Consider the following 27,912-nt stretch of genomic DNA (forward strand, 5'->3'; position numbering starts at 1 on the left):
TAAATTATTTAAAGCATAGCCGCGAGTGTTATATGAAAAATAAAGTAAGAGGCGCACGGCCGAGATGCTAATAAAGCATGAGGCGAAGCCGAGTGCTTTATCGGCCGTGCGCCTCGTACTTTATTTTTCATATAGCACTCGCAGCTATGCTTTAACATATACTTATACCAGCAAAATAGCAATAGTATACAAGTAAATCAATGCATGTATAACTTATTATCGTTTTCTACTACATGCAACAACAAACAAATATTTGGGAATAGGTACAAGAACCACTGCCTTCTGTTGAAATACATGTGCTCACATGAATAATGTCATATCCATAGGGTGTGCATAACACTACTACATAGTGTAACTCATTTAGTTAAATCAGTTATTGCTAACATCTACTCTAAAGCACTAGCTAATAAAATGTACAAGGACTGAAGTAGGGATTAAATGTCCACAGTCCACTAGTATATCTTCAGGTATAGGTGATTTCCTTTGTTTCACTACAGTTTTTATTTCTTTGATTAGGGATCTGCCGATTATGCTTTTTATTTTACCTATTTTGCTGTGCTGATTTATTATGCTCAATATTTATGCCTCAGTTCTCATGTTTTGTTAATAATTTGCACTTTATGGGTAAATAATAAGTGGCTGAAGTAGGGGCGGATCTAGGATTTCAAAAGGGGGGGTGCTAACATGGACATTTATATAATGTGGCAAGAAAGTTGATACAACTAGTGTGCGAAGCACGCTCAGCATGCGGAGCATGCTCTATCTAGGGGGGTCTGGGGGAATGCCCCCCCACAGGAAAATTTAGCAAATGTGGCCTACTGAGATTGAACTTAGAGTGATTTTGAGTGAAAATGATGTCACTTTGTTTATGTGATACCATTATTCCCCTACAGTTTGTCAATATACGTAACTAAAGGGCACAGCCAGTAGCTAAAATTCAATCTTAGACTAACATCTTAAAGAACTAGTAGTGGGTATCAGCTGCACATGATCAAATTTAGTGTTTTGAAGTATTGCATAATTTACAGTCTCATGGCTCAAACTACACTAGCTGCAGCTGTCCAAACAGTAGAGAGGATAAATGTGAGTGGAGAGGGCAAGTAGACTCACCAGTGTGTGAAGTGCACATGCACTTAGCATGTATAGAATTCTCCAGCTAGAGGGCCCTGGGAATTTTTGGAAAATGGCTATCACAAGATTGAATCTAGAAGCTATTTTTAACCAAATGTGGGTACAAGATGAATGGGTTCAGTTGGAAGTAATTTTAATTAAAAAACAGAACTATACAATGTTTCTTGTTATTGGAATTTAAGAAAATGTATAATAGTGGCTTGTCAAAGAGAATAAAGAGTGTAGAATGTGAGAATATTTAAAACACAGGATTGGATCTACTTCATATTTAGCCACTGTTCTGTGGTGCAGGTTGCTATTTCAATCTAACTTTTAAAATGATGGATCCATTCATCACCATAATTGTTTTAAAACTAGTCTACAAATACAACTAATTTTTGACCACTACAAACCCCTCACAATGATCATGGCAACATAAATGCTGCAGTATCATTTAAGCTTAAAGTTGAGCTTCAAGGGATTTGATAGTGCAAACTCCAGAAGCTGCTAGATTTAGGTAAATGTAACATGGGATTTGATCAAGTATGGAAAACGAAAACAAACAGCTATCAGATGTTGCAACCTTGTGAACTTTATAAATGCTATGAAATTCACTATTATATATAAGACTATTGTTTTACTTGTAAGAAAAGCATTTCAACCCAAGAATCAGGTTTGTAGCAGAGCCTAGAAAAACTTCAACTATTTGACAGAAAAAGTTGTTTTCAGAATAGATTTTCAATAATATTAATGATGATTAGTACATTAAAGGTATAAATCTTTTACCTAAAGTGATTGGTATATGGCAGGATGTTTGGTACAGTGGTGAGGGTAGCAGTGCACAGGCCTAGAAGAATAGGTTTAATTTCAGCTTACACTCTGGTAACTTCTTGAAAATTATAGTTTTAATGATGGATGTTCTATTAGAGTAGTTGACTGTTCTATTAGAGTATTTTGATTCTAGCAGCTTCTAAGGTAAGACTTACTCCAAAAGTATAATTTAGAACCCTTCTTAGTGATTCTTGGATAAGATTAGCTATTCCCCTTCCTCTTTCCATCTTTTTATTTCCCATATATGTGCTTAAAATGCAACTGCACCTGTACTACAGCTTCTAGAAGCTTCCTAGCTTGCTCATTGTAAAATTTTGGAGGGGGGGTGCTTCAGCCCCCCAAGCACCCCCCCTAAATCCGCCCTTGCTGAAGCACGGACTATAAATCCTTGTTTGTTAAATTGCATGTCACAGAAAAATTGACATACTCTAATAGAACAGTCAGCTACCTGATTGTTCTTTTAGAATTACTGACTGTTCTATTAGAGTATATCGATCTGAGAAGCAAGAATTTGTAGTATTGCACAAGTATTCCGCCTATTCTGCTAGCATTATACTCAATGCTTTCAGGCACCTATTATGCTCATAATTATTCCAGCATAATTGGCGGGTCCCTATCTTAGATCCCTAATCAAACTTAAATTCCTTGTTTACTTCTTTGTAACATTATTATCACTAGTGAACCCGCACATACTGCATTACAAGAAAGGCTTATTATTTTTATCTGAACATGCACCCTAACTATCAAGTACTGAATAGCAAAGTGAATGCTTTCAGCGCTGTTCAGCCCATTACACAGTGTTAACAAATAAAGAGCAGGACCTCTGCAATCAATCCAGTCACAATGGAAAGCTTGGACGATCCATGCTGCAAACATAGGGGAGCCATCATGTGGTAGCTACAATGCAGGCAATCCATGTTAACATGGATGAAGTAAAATATGTAGTCAGATTTATCAGCGCACTTGCCTGTGCCATGTGTGTGGTACTTAGTTTGTGGAATAATAGCTCGGCTAAAAAACCATGTGGGAGGGCAGTGGACAGGAAACAGGAAATCGGCCTTACATTACAGTATCTCAATCTTATTACAACAAGGGTCATAAGTTTTATACACTGTGAAATATATACCGTATAGCAGGTTGTTTTCAAAGCAGAAAATTTCACACAAACTGCAAAATCTGAATTTCAAAGGATTTTGATTTCGAAAAGTGCATATTTTGAAGTCCGGATGGATTTCAAATAAACGGAAATTCCCATCACAAATTATGAAGATACGTACAAGAATGTTTGCCAAATTCTGACTTACTGATGGAATAATTTCCATCCCTGTGCACTGGAGAGAAAATTGAGGGAATTTCGAGTGGAGTGAATTCACTGGCTTGATCGCATTCGATCGTATATAGCTAGCTGGCTACAGCAGACGGCATCAATTCATTCTGAAACAGGTGATCCATTCTGGATCGCCTGTTTTCTGGTTATTGGTACAGTAATGATACAGTTTACCTGTTATCATGAGCTAAAACTTGAGGAAATTACACAAGCGAATTACTGAAAGTTGAATCGCTGCTTTCGGCACTTGTGGGAATTTATTTTCAAAGAACAACCGGATGTGGTAATTTATTTTTGAAGAGAAGGACCTCTTCGAAATATCCGAAAATAAAACCCTTTGAAAATTACCAGATATACGGTATATAAAACATTATTTGCTACATACTTCCATTTTGTTGATTATGCTCAAATTTTCAACAAAATGGAAAGTATGTAGCAAATAATATCATTATATATATATATATGTACCACTCTGCGTGGGCAGTTCAAAGGCACCGCCAGTGCCATAATTTGTATATTGCATTGCTGCAGACCGCAGCGAGTGCATTATAACTTATAACGCACTTGTTGCGGTTTTGTAGACCACAACAAGTGCATTATAAGTTATAATGCACCGACCGCAGTGCAATATACAGATATTGCACTGGCTGGGTTTTGTGCAGCATAGCACAAGTGCCGGTGGCGAAGACCACTACGACACCTCACCTAATAGGTGGAAAGACACTTCACAGATCACTCGAATTCTTTTATAGCTTGACATGTAAAGGTCGATTGTGGGCCATAACGTCACCAATACATATAATGTTTACAAGCAGCCAATGGCGATCGAAAAAGCCAACACGTGTGGCCACAACTCTAGTCTACATATATATAAACGTACTTATACACCTTACTAGTCTGGTGCCATCTTAGCCCAGATTAAACTGTAGTCCACTTCGACAATGACTCAATAAAACAAATATATTCTAAATAATACTAACCTTTACGTTCGATTGTGGTAACCAGTTTTGTCATGCCACCAGATTCGAGTTTAGCCAGTGTGAATAGTAAGAATTAGACTAGTATCGTTTTGTAGTTAGGTTTTGTTTACTTAAACCGTCTATTTAGCTGCTTTTTTTCGCTCGAGAGAATCACTATGGCGATTAGTCTGGCGCTTAGTCTATATGGCGATTGAGTGATCACGCTGGCATGCTGAGCACTACATGATGAGAGTCGAACAGCGAAAGCAGGTTAGTGATATAACCCATAGCGTACTAGCTTTCAATATCTCAGGTGGCTGCAGGGGGAACGTCATCGCAACGTCCAGCTTGGTTACCCACAATCGATGTTAGAAACCTGGCCTTTATAAGTGTTACAGCTGTCTTGTGAGACTCTCCCCACCTATTAGGTGAGTGGTACATAACAGTTATACAACGTGCACTCGTGCTCTGCCTGTATAAACACACTTGCCTTCGGGCCTGATGGCCCTCAGGCTCGTGCGTTTATATCAGGCAGAGCACTCGTGGCCGTTGTATAACTATATAATATATGTATATGTTAAAGCATTGCCGCGAGTGTTATATAAATAATAAAGTACGAGGCGCGCAGCCGAGATGCTAATAAAGTTCGCCGAGTACTTTATTAGCATTGAGGCCAAGTGCCGAGTGCTTTATTTTTCATATAGCACAAGCAAGGCAATGCTTTAAATGATTTATGGAACTTTCTAGTCGTGTAGCTTTACCATACACTAGGACTCTTAATCAACACGCGTTGCATGAACTATTAGCAGTCTGAATGCACACAAACTAGTTTAACAAAGTAACTCACGCATGGTTCACCATATTTTGGCATAGTAGACGTTCATCACGTATTTTGGCAGGTTACAGTCAAAAACCACAATCAATTCTATTGTGACACATGGTGAAGTATTTCCATGATATCTCCAGGACTTATCCGTTTACATTGACAAGCGTAACAGCAACGTTGCTTTCTCCCACCCATCATCGAAGCATTTAGGTATGTCTATAAAAGCAATCCAGTGGTAGAACTCATATTGGCTGGGGTGATTGATTACTCAACATGGCGAGGCTATCAGCCTTCACCGGCTTGGGTGATTAGTCGTACTGGCGTGAACACCGCAGGCTATTAGCTTGCTAAGGCACGTGGGAAACTGTGCTTTATTGCACTGCAAAGAGTGCTTTATTCGTACAATAAAGCACTCTTTGTGGCACAATAAAGCACTCTTTGTGGCACAATAAAGCACTCTTTGCGGCGCAATAAAGCACTCTTTGTGGTCAATAAAACACTGTTTGCTGGAGTAAGTGTACTTTATGAAATTTAAAGTGCAATTTTTCCTTTGATCTTGCCCACGCAAAGTTCTATAATGTAATGTAAGGCCGATCTCCTGTTTCCTGTTCACCACCCGCCCACATAAACTAGGAATCTTAAGTTCCGATTAGGGATCATAGAAAAAAGTAGAGAAACAAGGGAGGTCGCCTACACCTGCAGATACACTAGTGAACATTTAATCCCTACTTTAGTCTATACCCATGACTGAATTAGGGATTAAATGCTCGCTAGTATATTTGCAGGTGTAGGTGACCTCCCTTGTTTCCCTACTTTTTTCTATGATCCCTAATTGAATGTAAACTTCCTAATAATATACTTGTTTGTTTACTTTTTTGTAACATTATTACGACTGGTGAACCTGTGCATACCGCATCAAAAGAAGGGATGGTGCCAGAGTTAATGTTTTCATCTGAACATGCATCCCAGCTATTAGTATTATTATTACCTTGAAGTAAAGTGGCCACTACACTTTGCTTTCAGTTATGTTCAGCCCATTACACAGTGCTACAAACAAAGAATAGCAGGAGAAGCACTTCTGCAATCAATCTGGCCACCACAAAAAAATATGAACAATTTGTGCATCCCAACAATCATTACTGACTCGAAAGTGAAGTGGCCTTTGAAAGTGAAGTCTTTACGCTTCACTTCCACCTTTTTCAGCACGTTTCACAGCATTACTAATGTAGACATTCCTGCAACCAATTGCAATCCAGCCACCACGGAAAATACGGACAATTCCCATTTACAAATGGGAAGCCATGCATCGTGCTACCACGAATTGACACCTTGGATTGTCAGTAAAAAGAAATGGGACACAAAGGAGGTCAAAGGTAAGTCCATGATGCGTGCATTTTACATACATCTACGTATGGATGAAACAACATTGAACAGTGAAAAAATCAAGGCTGTAGTCTTAAAGTTACACTTGTCATGCAGACAGGCAGGCAGGCAGTCAGCAGAAAATTCCATTGAATAAGTTTTTTAATTTTTGTGGCTACCTATTGGGGTCATACTTTTGGGCTTGGTTATACCTAACCAATACTGCCAAGGCACCAGGATGGTACAGTGGAACCTTGGCATCCAAACCCCTTGGTACCAGAGGTGGTCCATAAGTCTGAAAAGTCTGTATCTGTGAAACTGTGTATAAATAACCATAAAGAAATTAAGTATCAGTACTTTCAACTCCCCTAATAGAACAGTCACTACTCTAATAGAGCAGTCACTTCCCTAGTTCAGTTAACCAAGAATCCAGATAAGTGGGCCTGGATAACTGAGGTTCCACTGTATTGTGAAGCTGGTTTTTGGGTGATATTTTTGGCTAGATAAACTCTATCTTCCATGATCCGTAATATATAGTACTACATGTACTGTATGATGTAGTAGAAATGCACCAACACCGATACTAGTATAGGTATCAGCCCTTATTTTGGTGGTGTTGGACTTGTATCAGTAAATTCCTGATACCAACTGATGCTTTGTATGATGCCATTTATTAGATGGCGGCATACATAGTCAGGGGCAGATCTAGACTTTTTAAAAGGAGGGTTCCACTCTGGAATTGCAACTTCAGCCTAGCTGTAAGTCAAAGACCAAAAAAAAAGGTCATCACCTGCTGACAATAACTACCCCTCACCATACACTGACTATATTTCCTTATTTATAACTACATACATAGCTTGCTACACTGCTCCTCTTAAGAATACTGTGACTGCTCTATTAGAATATCTCGAGTAAGAGAGGCTCTTTCAAAAGGGGGGTTCCATGGAACCCTTTGAATCCCCCCCCCCACCAGATCCACCCCTGATAGTGCATCAAAGAGAGTTGTGAAAAATGATTTAAAAGAAGCCAGCCACTAGCATTATTATCACAGTGAAAATGGCAGCCATCATGAAACAACCATGAAAGATCATTATCCTCGTGATCGATGGCCAGCAAGATAAAATTAGCAAATGTATTTAGTAAGCTAATCTATCAACTACTACTGGAATTACTAGCTGTTACTAGTGAGTAAATCCTGTGTGACAAAGTATCGATGTCGGATTATCGGATTGGTATTGGCCATATCCACCTAAAATGTATTGGTGTCGGTGCATCACTATAGTGTATCTCTGTTTGGACTCTACTGACCACAGTGATTGCCATTAAGCCAATCCAACTTTAGTTTCCCATCCAGATGTTTTCAAAATTCAGTGTGGGTGGGAGGCTTATTTGTTCTGTCCATTTCATAAAAATATGACTGCTCTATTAGAATAATCTCAGTCAGAATGGAATACCAGCTGACTCTAGTTTTGTTATTGGCTGGGGGACAGACCATTGATGCCAGACCATCACCAGTACTCTTGCTGGATTGAGATTCATCAGCCAGATTGTGAACCAATCTTATCAATGACCAAAACCATTTATTCTAAGTTACATTATAGTTATTATCAGTATTATATAAAGGTTTATTGAATTCCTTATATGACAACTTAAGAAAAGCATTTATATTGAAATACCAACGATCAGACATGGTGAGAGTGGAAATTACTTGATGCACAGCCACATACTGGCATACATAGGGAAGGACTGTTAAACAGGAAGCCAACTAGGCCAAACAAACTTGAATAATTGTTTCTCATCTCAAGTTCCCAACCCTTACTCTAGATTGCCTCAAACTTTATTGCATTCACGGGACATACATATTTTCCTTGGGGGATAGTTAAGATCATTGAACAGTACAGAAAAATGTCTTTTACTACTCAAAAGGCTGTGCCAGAAGTGCATTAGGCTTACCAAACCTTTATAGCAGCAAAATTCAATAACCTCCTATGGAGCATTTCTTCAATAATGAATACTCATCCACATAAAACCCATGAGAAACAAATAATAGTTTCCATGGCCATATGTGACCCAGTCTGAGAAAACCGGTCTTATCGCCCATGTCAGCAGATTCGATTTTTCACCCAGGACACAAAGCTACATGAATAAACTATCTAATTCCACAATCAAAATCAGCTAGACTTGAGTGGTCTGGTTTTGCTGGCTGCTTTTCCCAAGCCCAGTGGTGATCCATGCGTGTGGTGTGGGCCTTAATGGAGCTCTGGTCAGCCTGGGGATGACTGTATGTGGCTGTACAGCTCTGTGGTGTTGAATAAGTACCTCTGTTGTGGATTTCCTTTCATTTTAGCCAGTTTAGAGACCTCAATGGCCCACAACTTGGCCTAATTCATCCCTTGGCCTTCCTTTTCAATTTTTGAACACCATCTTTCCCGCCTTCCAGGGCCCCCACCTCCCACCCAATTTGCAGCTCGCCTGATACAGTCAACCTCGGTTTAAAAACTATCTAAAATGGCAGGAAACTTAGTTGTTGGCTACTTGCACAGTGGATGCTCTGGAAGGTAAGGAATTGGTGTAAAACGTGTGAAAATTTGGTACACATAGCTTCAACTTTGGCGAGCTACAACACACTAAATACTTAAAACCGGCGTTTCTAGATACTTGTAAATAGGCGATAAACCCGGTTTCCCAGACTGGCCATGGGTCACATATATGCATCGGCTTGTGCATTGTTTAGTTGACATAACTTAATTAGCCACGCCCATATCATGTCATCTTACTTTTCATCTCCAACATTTTAGTAATTTCACTGGCCAGATGATTTAGTTGTACACTCGGACTTGTTAGAGCTTGTATCAGTTCGTCCCAGCTTGCACTGACATTTGTCTCCAGCCACTTTTGGAGCATATATTCACAGCATTTCTCAACTTGTTGATGGCAATTATCTTCAATGTTGTTCAGTACTGCTGTACATGTGCAATCATTAACCAGTAGTTGTGCGCCAATCTTTTTCCATTTTCTAGCAGCTTTCACTACAACGTGATCATATAAATCTTTCAGGTGGGGACGCTTGCTTCGCTCATTATCACCTACGTAACATGGAGTGGACGCATGAACGTATACACCACGTTTACATTGCATGCATACGTAATCATAATTACTTGCTGCCATAATAGTCGGTCTTTCAGCTCGTAGATCCCACCTTGTTTTCTACGGAGTAACTTGATCGCGTGATTGATTTCGCACGTGCGCGAGGATCACGTGTCTTACTCTCGTGTTTGTCCGTGCGGCGACAACACTTCAATCTGCAATATGAATGATGATAACGTCATAATTTGAGGGGTCAGGAGTCTAGTCTCAAGGTTACCAAGTTATTAATAGACAACAAAAATTGTAGCTACTTATAATAGCTATATCAACGGTTCCATGATTTATTTATTTATTGTGCTGTGCAGTCAGCACAGCTGGTAAATGTCCAGGAAAAAAAAAAGAAACAGCATACATGCAGAATTAATATACAGCAGTTAATTGTTGGTTAGGAATAGTTGCAATGGTGTCATAGTCAGTTGTGTATAGAATAGATGTAGGTTAAAAGTTGTTCCATTCCTATTGTTCTTGAAAAAAATGATTGCAGATGTGACAGGTGGGAGAATGAAATGATAAGGGTGATGCTGAAGCCTGCATGAGCATTAAATATCCCGGAGATGGCAACACAAGCTGCCTGTTAAAGTATAGAACATATTGTACTCTTTGATAGATGGAAAACACAACATTAATAAAACTCTGCTGCTGCGATGTGATATAGCTAGTCTTTTTGTTCATGTTATTAATGTAAGGCTACTCAGTATTAGCTTTGCATCTCTGCCAATGTCAATTGCTTTCTTGCTATATCAGTTTGTTCCATCGGTGGCTGTGTGCAGCTGTAAGAAGCTGTCATCAAAGTTAATAAAGAGGCTAAAAGAGCTAGACCAGACTAAAGTGTTGCATTATTTTTAAACCATACGAAGCATCAATTCAGCTAGCTGGGATTCAAGAACCTTCCTGCGAAATTAGATTCCTAAACTAAAAGTTTCAGTAGGAAACGTGAGGGCTAACACATTAAGTTTAGCAGCAGAAAAGTGAGCCAGTAACAGCATGCAGTGCAGCACATGCAACCATTAACAGTAACACATAAACCCATCCCATCCACAGAAGGGACATGAGCCCTTTTGAAAGTGTTTTTAAAAGGATTAAGATATACTCTAATAGAGCAGTCAAGTAAATTCTAATAGAGCATTCATGCATGCATGTATTAACAGTATGAGAAGGAGCTTTCTGTTGTTAGAAATGATGTAGAGTGTTAAACTTTAAGGTTTTTCATTGATAGACTATAGACATTGTAGTAGCATAAATGTGGGTGATGCAAAGCTGAGTCTGAGTAATTTCATAGCCATGCATGTATGAAATTAGATAGACTTCCTGATTTCTGTATTCATATCCTCAATATTGTAGTTGGATCTAGGAGACACTGTTAGGGGGGGGGGGCTATTAACAATAAAACTATGCTACCAAAAGGTATGTACATTTATATAGACGCATATATAGCTACAATTGTGAATATAACATGTCAAAAAATTCAACTCTAGATATGGAAATGATCTCCCATGCAGCCCATTTCATTTGTGACACCAACAGTGCAAAGAAAGTTTTATGATGATTAGTGTTGGGTTTGTTCATTAGACCATATTTCCATACAGTAGTGATTGCCACTTTTCTAAAGTCACTAATAGCTATATAAATCCATTATTGTGTACCAAAAAGCTGTCCAAACTAACTATATAGTAAAGTTGATAGTAAATAAATGTAAATGATAAGGATTCCTCTAAGAATGTTTGCCAAGAGTTTTTAAAAAAACGAACATCAGTGATAATTAGTGAGATGTGTTGACTCCCTCATGTGACTAACTTTTTTGTTGGTGGTAATTATTGTACTACTCTATCATATCAAGAGTGCATGTACTCTTGATCATATCTATATACTTGAACAAATGCTTCAGATTGTCTATACTCATTGGGTAATTAAATGCCAATGCCAACTTAGGTGGGCTGTTGACACAACATGCATATGAATCCACTAAAAAAATTGTGGAGGCCAAATTGCCTCCTGGATCACTTGAACATCTCATGCATATGTGCCGACTAAAGATAACCATTCTAGCTGCATGTAAGTGGATACAATCAATATGGACGCAGCTTGCACTCTTCTTTGATGTGCGGGCAAAGCTCATTGCAGAATAATTGCTCTCCACAGTTAAGAGAACAATATATCAACACATACTTGCATTCTCTGTCAATCTCCTCTACAGCCAAATGCATATGGTTCTCCAGTTTTCCAATTTCTCCAGATCATCCACAACCATCCTTACGCAGAATATTTTCAGTTCATTTATTTGCCATTGGAATTTCTTATCAACAATTCCACTCAATCCTTCCTTACATAATGGACATTGGTCACTAGTTTTCTTACTAGCCTCAATACAAGTCTTGCAGAAGAACGTGATTGCCACAACACGTTGTGAAAAAAGGATCCTTCATAGAGTAGATGCTGGTATTATGGGACACATAAGCTTAAAACAAGTTTAGTCTGTTAACACATTTACTGTGAAATAAAGAGTACGAATGCATATACAAGTCAACTAATCTGTCTATGGAGTTCCTGCTACCCTTATTACCATATTCAAAATTAATATGAAATAGTTGTACAGCATCTCATAATACCCACACCAACAGTGTTCCAGAAATATGGTCATCTAGACCACCACATGGTAGGAAAATTTTAGGATAGTGTAGTTTGAGTACACCCTTATCCCTATTTAGTGTGAAATACAGTTTAGGTGATAGCAATGCTTTGAAGTTAGGTGCCTCGTAACTACCACCACTATTCTATCTCTAAGCAAACCAAACAGTCCATGTCTTTAGAAGGCTGGGTTACGAAAGGAGGAAGTTACTGAGAGCCATTTTCCACCAGCAAGAGGATTATGTCCTCAGTAAAATTACATACACTCTGTGCTTTATGATGAAACGTTTTACCACCCACACCTCCAGCATTTTTTATGGTGACTACATCAACTAATGTACAGATAAAGAATGGTTTGTCATATAAAACAGTTTATACATACATTTACAACAACAGATAAAAAACACATCAATATGGTACAACTTGTTGAAAAATATGAACACCACAACATGTAGTCTCTTTATATTACACTGCACAGGATTTCAAGCAACACATGAATATGAAATTCCATTAAATACTTTTATAATTATTAATACTTCATTAAATAATATGTTATAATTTTACAAAAGCATGATCTAGTAAATCTGGTGCATTCGGTCGGGTCACAGTATCTCTATAAATAAAATAAGAAGAAGCATGGTAAACACATATCAGTGTACAAGAAGTGGACAAAGTAATAACTGAAAGTGTATGTTCTATTAGAAAGTTTACAGAGTATCATGTTGAGAACAATTTGATGTTTGCTTGCAGTAAAAGCACGGAGGGATTTGAGTACACAGCTGCTCTTATGTAAGCATCAGTGGAAGGCCTGCAACCTGGCAAGGGTCAAGGCGTTCAAGACCTTGAACAGGGTTACTTCTTTGTAAAATGCTGGTAAACCACCTGCTATCTATCAAATGTAAAATTCAAATTTGGCAGACCATAACAACAATAAAAATGGCCACTTTGTTGTGTCAAATCATGAAATTGGTCTACTATTATTTAGTACACTGTGAAGCACACATATTACATTCTATCACCTTGTAATGTTCTTAACTTCTCACCTTATAAAACATAATTTCAAGAAGCTCTGGACATGTTCGGAGCAGTGAGGGGGAAGGTTGATAGACACTGGCTGGGTGGCTATTCTGAACAGAGCAGCCATCGGCTCCATGTCAAACAGTGGAGGATGACAAGTCAACATCTCCAAAACTGTACAACCGATACTCCTGGAAGAAAACAGTGGCGACAATAACTTTGTGTGTGTGCGTGCGTGTGTGCGTGAGTATGTGCGTGCGTGTGTGCGTGAGTATGTGCGTGCGTGCGTGTGTGTGTGTGTGTACTGTGTACATAGGGTGCATCTGTTTGTCTCTCTGTGAACAATGTCAGTGTGTATAATCATGCAATGTGAACACACGGAGTACGTAGTGGGTATCTGCTACATGTATGGAAGAGTGTGCATGTACTCCGTATGAACACCTGGATGAGTGTCAAGTGTGTTGGAATGATACAACATATATATTAACATTACAATATCTCACCAGATATCAGCTTTGGGTCCATAGTTGTCACTGTTAATCACTTCAGGTGCCATCCAATATGGAGTACCAGCTACTGACTTCAATCCGCTCTTACTGCTCTGGTGAATTGTCTGTAACACAAACCAACTAACCAACCAAACAATAAAACTAGCTAGTGGCATTACAGGGTGACTGTATATACTTCAGGAACCTGTCCAGTATAACTGATTTATCATACAAGCATACAGTGAAACCTCAATAGTATAGCCACTTCTGGGACCAAATCACATGGTCTCAGTAATAAGGCAGCTTCGTAACAAGGCCATGATGCTGATCAGGACCTACAAGTAACTATAACAGGGTGGTCTTATTAATGAGGTGGCCACTAACACCCTGACTATCCCAGGTTGGCCACAGTATTTCAACTTGCTAGAGTGTTTCAAAATGGCTCTAGTTCACAATGCTGCATCTGACATGAGCTTGATAGCGCACACCAAATAATGAGCTAGCACAATAATCATTTACACTTGTCGATGATTTAGGCGCTTAATAAAAAGGTACTACGTACAATTAAAGCAACAAAGCTTAGAAATAAGCTGTGCAATGTTGTGTTTAAGCTAGTGGGTGCATCTTTCACTAGGATCATGAGCGTAACTGCCATGGAGTCTACTGGAATCACCTCAGGATGCATGATACAATGTAACCAATGCTTTCAGCGGTTAGAACAAATTGTTATTGTTAACCCGAGTTGAGTGCCCCGGAAAATATTCTCATTTAGTGATGTGCAATAATATCGATAGCGTGATAAATGCATTGCAGTAATCTATTATTGTGATATGATAATTAATGTTGCACCGATATGCATATTTTCAAATTTACTGATACCGATTATTTGCCCACTCCTGTAGCTGATATGCCAATATTAACCGACGTTCTTTCAGACAGGGGAGGAGGAGTAGAATATCACCTAAAGTTTGTGTGCACATTGCATTTGTAATAATGTAATTAATAGCATGGGTGGCCCAGTCTACAATATCAACTACAACTTTACCACTAACCCCTTTCATGGGATGGGAGGCCAAGTAGTTGTAAAACAGCTAAGCCAGCTTACCAAACAGTGTTTTTAGTGGGATTCCTAACTATTTGTAAAGGACAATCAACTCTCTCTCTCTCAACATTAACATTTGTTACATTTCGGTATGGCCTAGGATCAATACAATTACTACTAAATTATGTAAATTATCATTTGGATCTACTATTGTGATAAACTATCGTAAGGTATCGTGATAATCAATATAATAGCAAAATCATTAACACACATCACTATTCTCATTGCATCGTATCTCGTGTTCTGTTGGCACGGCATGAGAAATTCACTTCAGTTTATTTTTAAAAAGATTTTCCGGGTTAGATGATAGCGTGTGAACAGGCTGTAAGTGAGGTTTCACTTGTATACAATAACTTTGATGCATTAAGGACCTCATTTATCTGGGGAACAGTTATCTGGAGGACCTTAGAAATCCAGACATCTCTTTGATCAGAATGCAAAAATGATTTTGTCTATTAGAGATCGTGTTAAAGTGGAAAGTCAAGTATTTAGAGGAATGGCAGTTTGTATAACTGAAAAATACGTAAAATCAATCAATTTCTATTAAATACACAGAGCTCCTTCAATTACTCTAATAGAGTATACACCTGCTAACAAAATACTCTAATTGAGCAGTCATCTGTTAATCAACTTTCCACTGCATTTTTAGGTGCCATATTTCGTTGGTTAAACACCATACCTTTAATAGTCATCGCATTTGAATAGTGTATACACCATACCCTTAAAGATATAGCAAATACCACCCTTGAATAAACGCCGTGGCTAGTATTTGAATCTACTGTCCTAAAGAGCCGTTTGCTGCTAATCCTTGGGATAGGAAAGTGAAGTATACTATCCTGCTTAGTAAGGGAAAGAGAAATAGATCTTGTACATAGACATCATTAGTTCATAACCTTTGTTTGTGTTGAATCCTATTGGTGCACATCACACAGTGAGCTATTAAACATGGAGTATATACATATTCTTCCTATAGGAACAAGTGTTTGTTTACTATACTAAATAGTTGCTGCAGCACTTATAGAGCTGCTTAATTATGCTATAAACATCACCCTACAATAGTAGCCACACTGATTTTTGATACTAGGCTAATAGTAGCGCCAGAATTTAACCAAACAAATACGGTATGCTGTTTTCCATTAACACTACTTAGAAATTATCAACTTTTCTTTAATCTGAACACCAAGTGATCCCAGAGGTTGGGATAAGTTCCCCTATAAATTCATCACAAATGTAGGGCCCCAAACTACTGACTTAAAAACAATGCTTACCTGCAAACGTTTCGAAGCACCAAAATCAGCTATCTTGACATTTCCATTGGAGTCTCTCAATATGTTAGCACCTGTGTTAACACATGCCAGTCATATTGTTATACAGATTACCATGACAACAAACTCTAACCTTTGATGTCCCTATGTACAATCATGTGGCTGTGGAGGTAGTTAATTCCTTCAAGTAATTGTCTAGAGTATTTCCTGGTCAGTATCTCATTGAGAGCTCCAACACTTCTCAAGTGCTGGTATATGGAGCCCTATAAGAGTAGATTTGATAGTGTGAGTTTACACACTTACACACAGTTGATAAACAATTTGAAGATAGTTACTAACTACTGTGATTGTTACATGCTACTGGGGATACCAGTACAAACTTGACAACTCTAATGAAATAGTCCTGCATATGTTGGCTTTTACACACGGCTATAAATAAAGTGCAGTAACTCATGAATTGCTGTATTCATGGCTATGCCATTAATTTACCTGATTAAAGCTACTTCAACTGGGAGTGAACACATGTTCACCGGTTTGATGTCACAGAATTTTTTTTTGCTAGGGCTAGGTGAACACAAAAAATTACAGGACCAATTTCGTGAAATACCTGGAGATACAGTTTATAATTGTGAATGTCTTAGCAAAAACCAGCCTATATAGTTCGTACAAGCATACATTTCGAGAGAAAAAATGCACATGCTACAAAGAGTTTTATCGAGCCATTACACAGAAAATAGCAAGACTTAAATCAAGTAAAACTATACACAACCTTATTCATCTACTCACAGAGAGTTCAAAAATCTTGTCTCAATTTTAAGCTCCCAATGATACACATGTCATGTATGTTATATGATGCAGTAGACGTAAAAAAAAAATCACCTATGTGTAAGTAACTTAAGGGCTAAACTTGATTTGCCAATCCATGGTGAATATGTTTTAAGCCAAATTCCAATGCAGTAAACTGATGCGAATGGGAAATTATAGCTGAGAATGTAGTATATTTATCAGTATAGTTGCTGTACAAATCAATTTCCTTGTTCTTCCTACTGTCTAGCACCACAATAGGCTGAAATGGACACCAGAGATAATGTTGACAGAAATATTGCAAACTAGGCGGGTTTTTGCTGAGACGGTGACAATTGTAAATAACTGGGGTCACTGAACATGTGAGACAATTGTGAAACTGGGAAGTAATTCAATCTTTCTTTTTTCACTAAACATTTCTGTACGCAGTAAAATTATAAACTAATGTTCTAATAAATAATTCAATTGCATTTCATACATCATGCATTAAACCACAAACAGCAATCCAATAATATACACTACTCAACACTGTATTGAACTAACACTCACCCCAGGCATGTACTCCATGAATATACAAAGACTGGTGTCACTTCGTTCTGTACCAAAGTATAACACTATCCGTTCATGTCGTAGATTTTTCAACAACTGTATTTCTTTTTCTAATGACCGTACTTCCTAAAAGAAGGTAATAATGGACACAGATAAATTTTACACGTTCATACAAACACGTACACAATAACAGCACGAATACTTGCTGAATGTGTGTAGCATATACTGGTACCTTTTGAGTAGTCCGATCTAATGAAGGATCAATTTGGACTTCCTTGACAGCTAACTCTCTACCAGTGTCTCTGTCATGACATAGGAACACCTACACACAGACAGACAGATACCGTGAAATTGTAATTCAGGATGACTACGTAAAGCATCATGCCACCATTCAAGCAGGTATAATACAAGGATATACTGCACATACACTCTACACAAATATACTAAGTTAGTCAGTTCACATTCATCTCATGAAAATCAACAGCAGGTGGTCAATTTTGAACCAACATGTTTTAGTGTTCAAAACATGTTTGATTGCTACATGAATCTTTGTAAAACTTGAATCATTACTTGATATAATACACTTATGTAGGCCTCACAGGACAACTATATTTTATGGCAGCTAGCTTGTGTAACAAGAGCTATGAAGGATCCAGGGTTAGCTGAGTTGAACGAGATCCAACTATAATACAAAAACAGCTTAGTTGTTTAAATATATGATATTTTAACTCTGCTACTCGGTACTGAAAATCACTTCACAACTGGTAATAGTATTAATAGCCAGCATGAAAATTAACCAAGCCAAGTTTCCAGCCCGTACCATAACTTCACCTAAGCTCCTTCAAAATTTCAACAGTAGCAGTTAGCAGGTACATATTAGCCACAAAACTATTGAGGCCTATAAATGATTTTGAGACCAAAAACTTCTTTCTGTACATATGAACTTTATACAATGAAAGGTTGCAACACAATAACATTGTTACTGGTTTTCCAGCATACATAACATTAAAATGCCAAGAAAAAAAGTCTTGGAAAAACAACCAAGTAAGTACATACATAACACAATGATACTCACTTCACCAAAGGCACCAGCTCCCAACTTTCTGCCTTTTGTCCAGTTAACAGGAGCAGTAGCTGCAGATGGAAATAAGTATAAGTAGCTTTATACAGTGTGGTACACAGTACCATGCACATATTGGTCAATTTCTAAACTATCACAGTGAATATCCAAATTCGACCACCATCCTATTAAATTACTAAACCACAATCTTGTTATTTATTTATTTATTTATTTAGAAGCTGAGGCACACATTTAACAAAATAAAATAATATGTACACATATTTTCAACAAACTGACAAATTCTTGTCTTACCAATAATTGTCCTTATTTGGTATTACAAAACTAACACATACATGTCATAACTATGGGGTGTTCACACACTGGATGGCTGATGAAGTATACACAAGACTACAATAGTGGCTTAGACTTTGTTTCTACACTAGTATCACTACGATAAAGGTACAAGGAGCAAGGTCAACTGCAATATGAATGACTTGCCAACAATGGAACAGGCCAGCCATTCCACTTATTTTACATGCACATTGCACACATAATACACTCTGTACCTCCAGAGACATTCAGGCTGGCCAACTTTTGCATTGCCAGGTCCATACTGGTTTTGGGACTCAGTGATTCTGTGCTGGAGTTTGAGGTAGCTAGTCCACTACTTGAGGAATGGCCTACACCATGGACTTTATTGTTCTTCTTTGCAACCTTACGATCGTCATAGTGTGACCGAGGATATGTCCGGTATACCGCTATATAGGAAAATGGGTTGATATAACAATTATCCTTAGTACAAATAACTTAAGTAACTTTTATGATCACACCTGTGCGTTATAATCTTTTGATTGCTGCACAGTAATGAATATAATAATATAATAAAACGTGTGTGCGTCACTGTCTGTGAGTACAATAATTGTACAGTCATGTACAAGCAGTGTACAGTGAACCTGTTTAATCAGGACATTTGAAAATGATGACACCTGCATAGTCTGAACACTTGATAATGGTCCCACAGCATTCCTTAGCATGTAAACTGACCTGAAAATCAACTCAGCCCCAAGGTGTCCCTGTGTGCGTGTGTGTGTGCGTGTACGTGCGTGTGTGTCCCCTATTGTAACACACCACACCTACACATAAAAAAATACATGTACACAATGTTGTAGGAGTGTACTACGTAAAGATAGTATGGATTACATATACTAATCAATATCAGATTAACAATATAAATGTACAGATTAAATACACATATATAAAATTATACCCACACTAGACAGGGCTATTACTTACAAAGCCACCAAGAGCTAATTCAATCAAGGTCATATACTTACGATTTCTAAGCTCAGGAATATTTCCTTCTGTGTATCTTCTTTCCATGCTCCCTCTGGGATATGTGTGTGTTATTGAGTCCTCAGGTGGAAATGGGTAATCTGAAATAAATACAGTGAGCAATATGAAGATTACATTACAAACAAAATATAAAGATTTGACTTTTATTAGAATTACAAGGGGTCATCAAACTGAATACTTAAAAATCTCAAATTGCTACAAACAGCTGACATGAAAAGATCACATGCAGTAATGATCTGCTATGATATACAGGATAAACTGCTTTCAACATCCAAATGCATTGGCATCAGGATAACAGACATAACACTGTATTTTAGAATAGTATTGGTACAAACTAACAAATACTTGCTTACCATCTTCGAAAGTTTGCTGGAGTTGTGATACATCACCACTGTTGATACTACATGGATGAAACAATACACTGTAGATGTATAGCCGTGTATGGTATATAACCTTTCAACTATTGGAGTATCCCATCACATCTATTGTGTTGCATTGTGTGTGTGCGTGTGTGTGTGTGTGTGTGTGCGTGTGCGTGTGTGTGTGGTGATACAACCATTACCTAAAACTATCCAGTGATCTTGAACTAGTAGTGAAGTCTTCTGAAGGTAATGAATGTATTGATAGATTGTCAGGCTCTGGACTAAACCGTCGGTACTGCTACAATAAAACGATAACAAACACATTGATTACAGACCAGCCACACTTTGATATTTAAATAATCAAAAGACAGTTGTTTTTCTCCATGCTAAAGTGATCAAGAATCAAGTAGTCATTAGAGTCAAGTATGTTGCTTAACTGTGCCAAAACCCAGAAAATCTTTCATCACTTTGAAATTCTATTATTTCATTAAGTTACACAGGTGATCAAATAGCCCATAGCATTTGCCATCAAACTTATATACTACTTAATTTTTATCTTTACAACCCCCAATTATATTATTTCATCAACAAGAAAGCAATCAGTTTATTACTGAGGCCAGAGCTCATAATGTAAGACTCTTAACTGATGTCACTTTTGGGCATACTGAGTGGTGGGAAACTTAGTAAAAATTCCAGCCATGTCTTACACAGGATGTTGATATAGTTCATGCTATAGTTTATATGGCAGTGATACCTACAAACTTTTGGGAATGGTGGGTGTTCATAGACTGTGTTTTAATAGGCTAGCCACCTACCCACCCACTAAAAAATGACCACAATCCACAGGCATGTATACTCTATTATTGACCAGTAACTGTTGTGGGCAGTAGGCCACACTCAAATACATCACACACTTGCAATTAAATTTTCATACAACAGATAACTCAAGACCTCTGATTATCAAGATATACTGATTCACCAGGAACTAAGGGATAGTTTAGGCCTTCAGCTTTACAAATACCTGACACCATATGCTCTGCTGTACATATATGTTCATATACATAGCCCGATCTGTCTAATGACAAAGCTAAGTTGTTACATGTACAAGAGACTGGCAATAAAAAAAATGAATTACTCATGGAACATACCTCTTTCATGTTTCCTGATTGAGATTCATCTTCTGGAATGAAAGATTCTGATTCCGGAATGAAGGTTCCTCCCCCAGCACCCTACAGTATGGAGTACAGAGATTGGTTATGGCAAGCTTTGTTCCTACAATATCTGGCTATTACCGATGTCATGTTTGGAGTTTGTGGTTCTCCAGGAATGTGTTCACCGGGTGGAGGAGATTCACTTCTTTTAGGAGGGAAAGTATAATAGCCTGGGGGTAGTCTGTCTAGTTCATCTGGTGTATCCTTAGCATGATCTGGAGCTGACTCTGACCTGAATGTGGCAATAAATTTGTTTATATACAGCAGATAAAGCATGCTATACACTTACATAACATGTACACACACGCACAAACAATACATGCTATGCAGTGCGACACACAACAACAAAAAAAGCAAAGCCTTTGGCTTCTATGATTGCGTAACACTAAGCCACCTCTGCTCTACACAGGTGCTATAAGTAAGTGCTCCTGGGGCCAGGACTAGTCCCCCACAGGACGCAGTATTGAGCGCCCTCACCTGTGAGATTATTTACTTTCCCAGTTACTGTAACACCAGTTAAGCAGATTGGAGTAATGTGAGTAAAGTTTCTTGTTAAAGGAAACGACTACAGGGTGTCACTAAATTTCAAACCTACCAGGCCAGAGTTCTAACATACAGACTCACATGAAATACTGACTAATGTACAGTAATGGCCTTACCGTCCATAAGGACCAGACACTGCCTTATCCAATGGTCTATGATAGGGCTGCATCAACAAGACAACATACAGTACAAATTATAATATCAAGTGATGACAACATCAGTATTTAAACTCTGTGAAATACTGAATTTACAAGTTACAGTGCAATGCACAACATATGTTAGTACCTACAAGTACCATATGTTGAGTAAGCCAACCTGTGTGACATTTCAATACATGTAGTACAGTACAGTACAGTATGTGTATATGTTGTGTGTGGTGTGTGTGTGTGTGTGTATGTTTGTGTGTGTGTGATTTGATTTCGAACCAGTCGGCACCAGCCCCATTCGTGTGTACATACGTAATGTGTGATTGTATATGCATACATCTGAGAGTGAAAGAATCAATCTTTACACGCACTCATACAATCACATACATGATGTATAGGTAATCCGGATAATGCTGATGGATGTGGCATTGGTGAGCGAGGTACGGACAACTCTTGCGTCAACACCAGTTTCATAGTAGGTCCTGATGGTTGTGACTCATGAAGTTTTAATGCATTATCCAGTTCTGTTTGATTAGTGATTGGAACAACACTCTTAGTCTAGAGTAATGAAGAGACGGTGTAAATAACAACAACTGGGACCTCATATATGCAAAACCGTGCATGACATAATTATATGGGCAAACAAACTACCTGCAGACAGGTACACACATAAACAAAACCAGAACAGCATACACATGGTTAACACACTACAATGTTAAAAAAACAACAAAGAGCTTGGCTGTATGTTTACAGAAACACTGGACACCTGTGCGCTATACTTTGGAGTCAGCACAGGCAAATGACCCTGAAGGCAAGACTAGCACCCCATAAGAGGCTTTACCATGCCTCATAGAAAAATGTGGGCCCACCAGTTATGCAAGATGTGGACAATTGGTATATGTCTCACCATTTACAGGTAGGTAGACTGAAGCAATGCGAGCAAAGCATCTTACCCAAGGAAACAACAACAGCAACTGAGCATATGTGATGACTCACATGTACACAGTGTACATACAGACACCAACACACACAAAAATATTCACCTCATAAAATTGGCATGGAGTTATAAACAAAAATTATATACAACAGACCACACAGTACTACAGCTGTCTCCATAGCAACAACAAGTTGGTTATTACAACACAATGGTGATTCAGTTACAACAATGATTGTGGGAAGAATTGTGGCAACTGGCACAAAACAATTGATGAAATCATTGACCAATAGAAAATACCCTGAGGTTAACTTGATTGTAAAATAGTTCACAAAGAAATGCAAGAACAGATTTTGAAACATTTCAAAACAAGAATATTTCAAGGACCAATGGCTATGAGGGAAGTGAATATTCTTATAAAAGCATTCTTCAACAATCAAACAACTAAGCTAGCTATTGAGCGCCAGTCTGTCATTATCAACAATGCTGCATCCATTTCACAACTTTAAATTTCCTACTTATGCCTAATGTAATAGAAGAATTAGCCCTATAGTGTAGGAGCATGCAGACATATATATAATGTAGCATGAAAAACTCCTTAATATATGGACACCACTAATGATACCAACTCAGGTATTTACAATATTATAAGCATTAAAATAGGGGCACCTCTTCATTTAGAACTACTTATCTTGAGACGGTCAAAAGTCCTGATTTCAAATGTGTCTTGATTTTCCAGTGCACTAAGGGATACAAAGAGACCTCAATCCTCAAATAAGTGTTTAGACTATGTACAGAGTTATCATTTTTCAAGTATCCACACTAACAGGTTCTACACATGCCTTTGGTTGGCACATGTAAGTGCTGGAAAACATATACATGAACAAGCAACCCAAAGTTATCCCATTGTGGGTGGTAACAGATATCTATTGATGGTGTATACTGTATATGGTACCAAGTAGGGTGCACATATGGTTTGTGATGGTATGCCATATGTTGTGTGAGTTTGGGTATGTACAAAAACAAATGTCAAACACAAAAAAGAGAGAAGTGCTTGTGTATGCACACACACACACACACACACACACACACACACACACACACACACACACACACACACACACACACACACACACACACACACACACACACACACACAAACACCACACACACGCAAACAACAACACACACACACACACAAACAACACACACATACCTTAGCATCAGAGTAATGTATGAGTAACTTTTGATTAAATCGTTTTGTTACATGTTCCTTGATATCTTCCAACATTAACGGTAACTTCATTAATACAACACTACACAATACAATCACACAGTACTCCATAATGTACATACAATAGTTACGTGTACACAAACATATACCTTCTCTCATCACCATACTCAAATTTTATTCTTACTGACGAATCCATCACCTATGGTTAAAGCGGTCATAGATGACATATACACCATGTTACTACACACACACACACACACGCACACATTGCTTCTCAGTGGCACAAACACACAAGTTATGCACATTAACACATACCCACCAGTTGTACATCAAATGTAATTTGACAAAAATACACACAATACAAACAAGCCATCCGTGTGATTGCTGATTGAATCTTTATGAATAGTTTGAGATCTATAATTTCAAATTATCATAATTAAATTCTTAATACCCTACATTCAACTGTACAAGATTTCTTTTGAATTTTAATCCACTTTGTTCTCAAAGAATCCCTAACCTTGGTAACAGAATTATCAGCTTGGTTACACAACTATCACAGTTTAAAAGGCTATGACTAGCCTAATTACATAGATGGAACAGTAACCATAAAACAGTGCTCTAGACAGAAAACAAACATCTACTAAAGCCAACTAATCAAACTCTTTAGAAGAAACACTGTACACAAATTAAGATAACATCACCTTTTTAGTCCATTTGGGTGAGACACACAGGTTGTTAGACACCCTTGGCATCCCAGCTACCAGGTATTCCTTTATGGACTGCTGGACTCGCTGCAGTTCAGCCGCTTGTTCTAACGGCTCCACTATAATAAGATACATCATATCAAATGTACACCAGCTCAAAGAATTAACCATTTAAAGGTAAGTAACTCTATCTCAATGGAATCTAGCAAATACACAAAAGCCTACAATGGAGTTTCGTTCTTGACAGTACCACACATACAATTTGCAACAGCTCATAGAGGACATCATACAGTACAGTAATAGTTACTTCAACAAGTACAAGACCGTGACAATTATTACACGTTCATACTGTAGCTCAAAACCACAACTATGGGCAAAGTGTTACTACTGTCCATCACACCAGATATTACACCAATTCAGTACTATATGAGCTAGGTCTTAGTCAATTCAAACGGTTTTCTTGCAGTGCAAAACAACGAATGTACATATCAACAAGGTTTAATACACAATTCCCTACCCCGTGACACACTTATTTATGCCCTACATATTAGCCCCAGTGTAAATCGGCAGAAATGTTACGCACCATGCGATGACAAAGCAACACAGGACAGAAACTATCATTAAACTACGAAAACTAGTTACATTGTGCAAATACGTGATAAAAACGTTGTATACAGCCACTATACTTCATCACTCACTGTTACAGACGGTTAAAGGGCAGAGAATAGACTTTCATCATAAACAACAAACGGCCATTTTTAGTATCACGTGATATACACAACAGCTGCACGAGAGTGCGCACGTGAGTTGTGGGAATTGTTGCACTCAACTTTGAGTGTAGCATTAAAAGTTCTCTGGCAATCTGATGTATGTGTATAAACGCTCACATATTCCGGTGAAATCAGTAGTTGGGCAGGAAATGGGTAGTCCACTGTTGTGTCTGCGGATTCTTGAGAAGTAGTATAAAATGAGGTCGAGATGTGAGTGTGTCCATAGTGCTTCGTGTCTTTTGTCATTTGCGAGTCGTTTGAGTGAAGTGTCTAATGGGTCCTCGAGTCTTTACCATCAATTTGTTGGGTGACAATGAGACTTACTTCCCTGGATCGGTCATTGAAGGGAATGTCGTTCTTGAACTGTCAAAACCGAAGGTGATGAAGCGACTTGAAATTGTTCTGACAGGAAATGCTTATGTGCACTGGACTGAAGAGAAGACCACTGGTACTGGAGACAATAAACGAACAGAAACTGTCCATTATTCAGCTGCTGATAGTTTCTTTGAAGACATGACAGTACATTTATGGGGCAATGGTAGTGATTCAGAGGAAATGGCAGCTGGTGAACATGAGTTTCCTTTCCGCTTTCAACTGCCAACAGATGGTAGGTTGCCGTCATCATATGAGAGTGGTTTTGGAACTACTGGGTATATTCGTTATACATTGAAAGCTGCTATTGTAAGATCAGGGTTGAAATTAAACCACAATACAAAGAGGATTATCAATGTTAATGAAATTGTTGACGTGAACAAACCCTGGCTAACGAGTCCATTGTCCAAGTCAAAAGAGAAGACTTTATGTTGCCTTTGGTGTGCATCTGGTCCTCTCACACTATCAGCTACTATTGACAGAGGAGCGTACTGTCCTGGTGAATCAATCTCAATCAGTACTGAAGCTGATAATCATAGCAATAGAAGGGTGAACAGCGTACGGGCTACGTTAAAGCAAGTAGTTGCTATGTTTGCTGGTGGTAAATCCAGAGGTCACACTAAAAACATTGAAAGGATAGAAGATATCGGTATTGAGGCTCACGGCTCATCGAATTGGAGCAATAAATTACTCTTAGTTCCTTCCACTATTCCCACTATCGATATTCTTAGTTGTTATATTTTAACTGTGTCGTATGTTCTTACCATAACACTTGGAATTCCTCGTGCCATTGACCTTCATGTTGAGATACCACTTAAGATTGGTAATGTACCATACAATGGAGAACCAGCAGCAGAAAGTGGCTTTACAACAACAACCAGAGATGCTCTTCATGATTCTTCTGCCCTTCCTTATCTCTTAAACCAACTAACGTCTCTGTCAAGCACTTATTGAACAAGCAGTGACTTGAACACCAGATGTTTTATACTATTTGAGTGAATATATATGTAGACTCTATATTGATATCATAATTGCGTTCATGTATCAAGTTTCTTAATTTTGTTAATGTGTAGTATTTGGTGGTCATTAATTTTGGACCTGAAATGTGCGTGCATGTGTGTTGTAGACCTAGTCAATTATCTCCATGCAACATTTGATAGGGAATTCTGCACAACATTACTTTGAATATTATATAGAAAATATATTGGTGAGTCTACCTACTTCCTCTGCTGACACTTACCATGCACACACCCCCTATTTCTATAACTAGTTTCTTGTACAATATAGTTCTGTAGAGCACATTATATATACTTAAAAAAAATTGGCAAAATTAATTTGTTTCAGTACTATTCATCAAGCATGCACATCTCTCTCCCTATCTGGTTCTCTAAGATGTAAAACACTGGTTGTGTCCTTTTTATGGCAGCTAACATTAGAGAATCATGATATCACTTCCTATATGTCTATATATATATATATTGCTTACAATGGTTATTATTAGCTTTAATCGAATCACTTAACAAAGTGACATACTTTTTCAGTCAAAATTATTATCTCAGTAGCTAGCTTGTAAATTTTTTTCCATGGACTCGTGTCCCCACCAGTAGACCCTCAAACCCTTAGATTGCTGAGTGTGTTTCATAGTTGTAGTTATCAATCATTGCCACTTTTTAAGTTACCCATTACAAATGTCCGGTATCCCCGGCCCTTTTGAAATTTTAGATCTGTGCCTGCATATATGCATCAGCACTTTCATTAAGGTATACTTTTTCACACACCAAATTTTGACCCATTTTTGAAACTTAAATCTT

At 38.0% G+C, this 27,912-nt stretch overlaps 3 protein-coding genes across 7 annotated transcripts in view; 1 reads left to right on the top strand and 2 right to left on the bottom strand.

Annotated features, from left to right (window-relative positions):
* The window catches only part of LOC136240050 (uncharacterized), a 64,725-nt gene extending 55,073 nt beyond the window's left edge, over positions 1-9,652 (bottom strand). For all 5 annotated transcript variants that reach the window (XM_066030868.1, XM_066030871.1, XM_066030870.1 and 2 more), the window contains exons 1-2: positions 9,574-9,652; positions 9,193-9,501 (exon numbers count right to left, since the gene is read on the bottom strand). In XM_066030868.1, the coding sequence (XP_065886940.1) occupies positions 9,193-9,501; positions 9,574-9,583 (319 nt within the window). In that variant the 5' untranslated portion in view covers positions 9,584-9,652. The remainder of the gene's footprint in view (positions 1-9,192; positions 9,502-9,573) is intronic.
* Positions 9,653-12,525: 2,873 nt separating this feature from the next.
* LOC136240347 (mitogen-activated protein kinase kinase kinase 2-like) lies at positions 12,526-25,743 on the bottom strand. The gene is made up of 20 exons (XM_066031294.1): positions 25,658-25,743; positions 24,957-25,078; positions 24,405-24,454; positions 24,238-24,337; positions 22,475-22,645; positions 22,058-22,104; positions 21,480-21,630; positions 21,336-21,416; positions 20,388-20,485; positions 20,179-20,225; positions 19,807-19,905; positions 19,039-19,230; positions 18,488-18,546; positions 17,645-17,734; positions 17,413-17,538; positions 16,193-16,322; positions 16,063-16,133; positions 13,708-13,817; positions 13,231-13,395; positions 12,526-12,800 (listed from the first exon to the last, which is right to left on the bottom strand). Coding segments are annotated over exons 1-20 (1,971 nt in total). The 5' UTR covers positions 25,659-25,743; the 3' UTR covers positions 12,526-12,739.
* LOC136240348 (arrestin domain-containing protein 3-like) lies at positions 25,741-27,205 on the top strand. Its single transcript, XM_066031295.1, has one exon. It carries the CDS (start codon positions 26,003-26,005, stop codon positions 27,053-27,055), a length of 1,053 nt encoding a protein of 350 aa, XP_065887367.1. The 5' UTR covers positions 25,741-26,002; the 3' UTR covers positions 27,056-27,205.
* Positions 27,206-27,912: the final 707 nt, after the last annotated feature.

The sequence above is a fragment of the Dysidea avara genome, chromosome 12, assembly GCF_963678975.1.
Source record: "Dysidea avara chromosome 12, odDysAvar1.4, whole genome shotgun sequence".
NCBI classification, from domain to species: Eukaryota; Metazoa; Porifera; class Demospongiae; order Dictyoceratida; family Dysideidae; genus Dysidea; species Dysidea avara.

What these genes read in the sequence shown, in the direction of transcription:
- LOC136240347 (XM_066031294.1), bottom strand. An exon ending in GAGTATGGTGATGAGAGAAG is followed by an intron (nt 24,338 to 24,404) that starts GTATATGTTTGT and finishes TGTATTGTGTAG; the next exon opens with TGTTGTATTAATGAAGTTAC. An exon ending in TACATTACTCTGATGCTAAG is followed by an intron (nt 22,646 to 24,237) that starts GTATGTGTGTGT and finishes TCATTACTCTAG; the next exon opens with ACTAAGAGTGTTGTTCCAAT.
- LOC136240348 (XM_066031295.1), top strand. Translation starts at nt 26,003, where the DNA reads ATGGGTCCTCGAGTCTTTACCATCAATTTGTTGGGTGACAATGAGACT.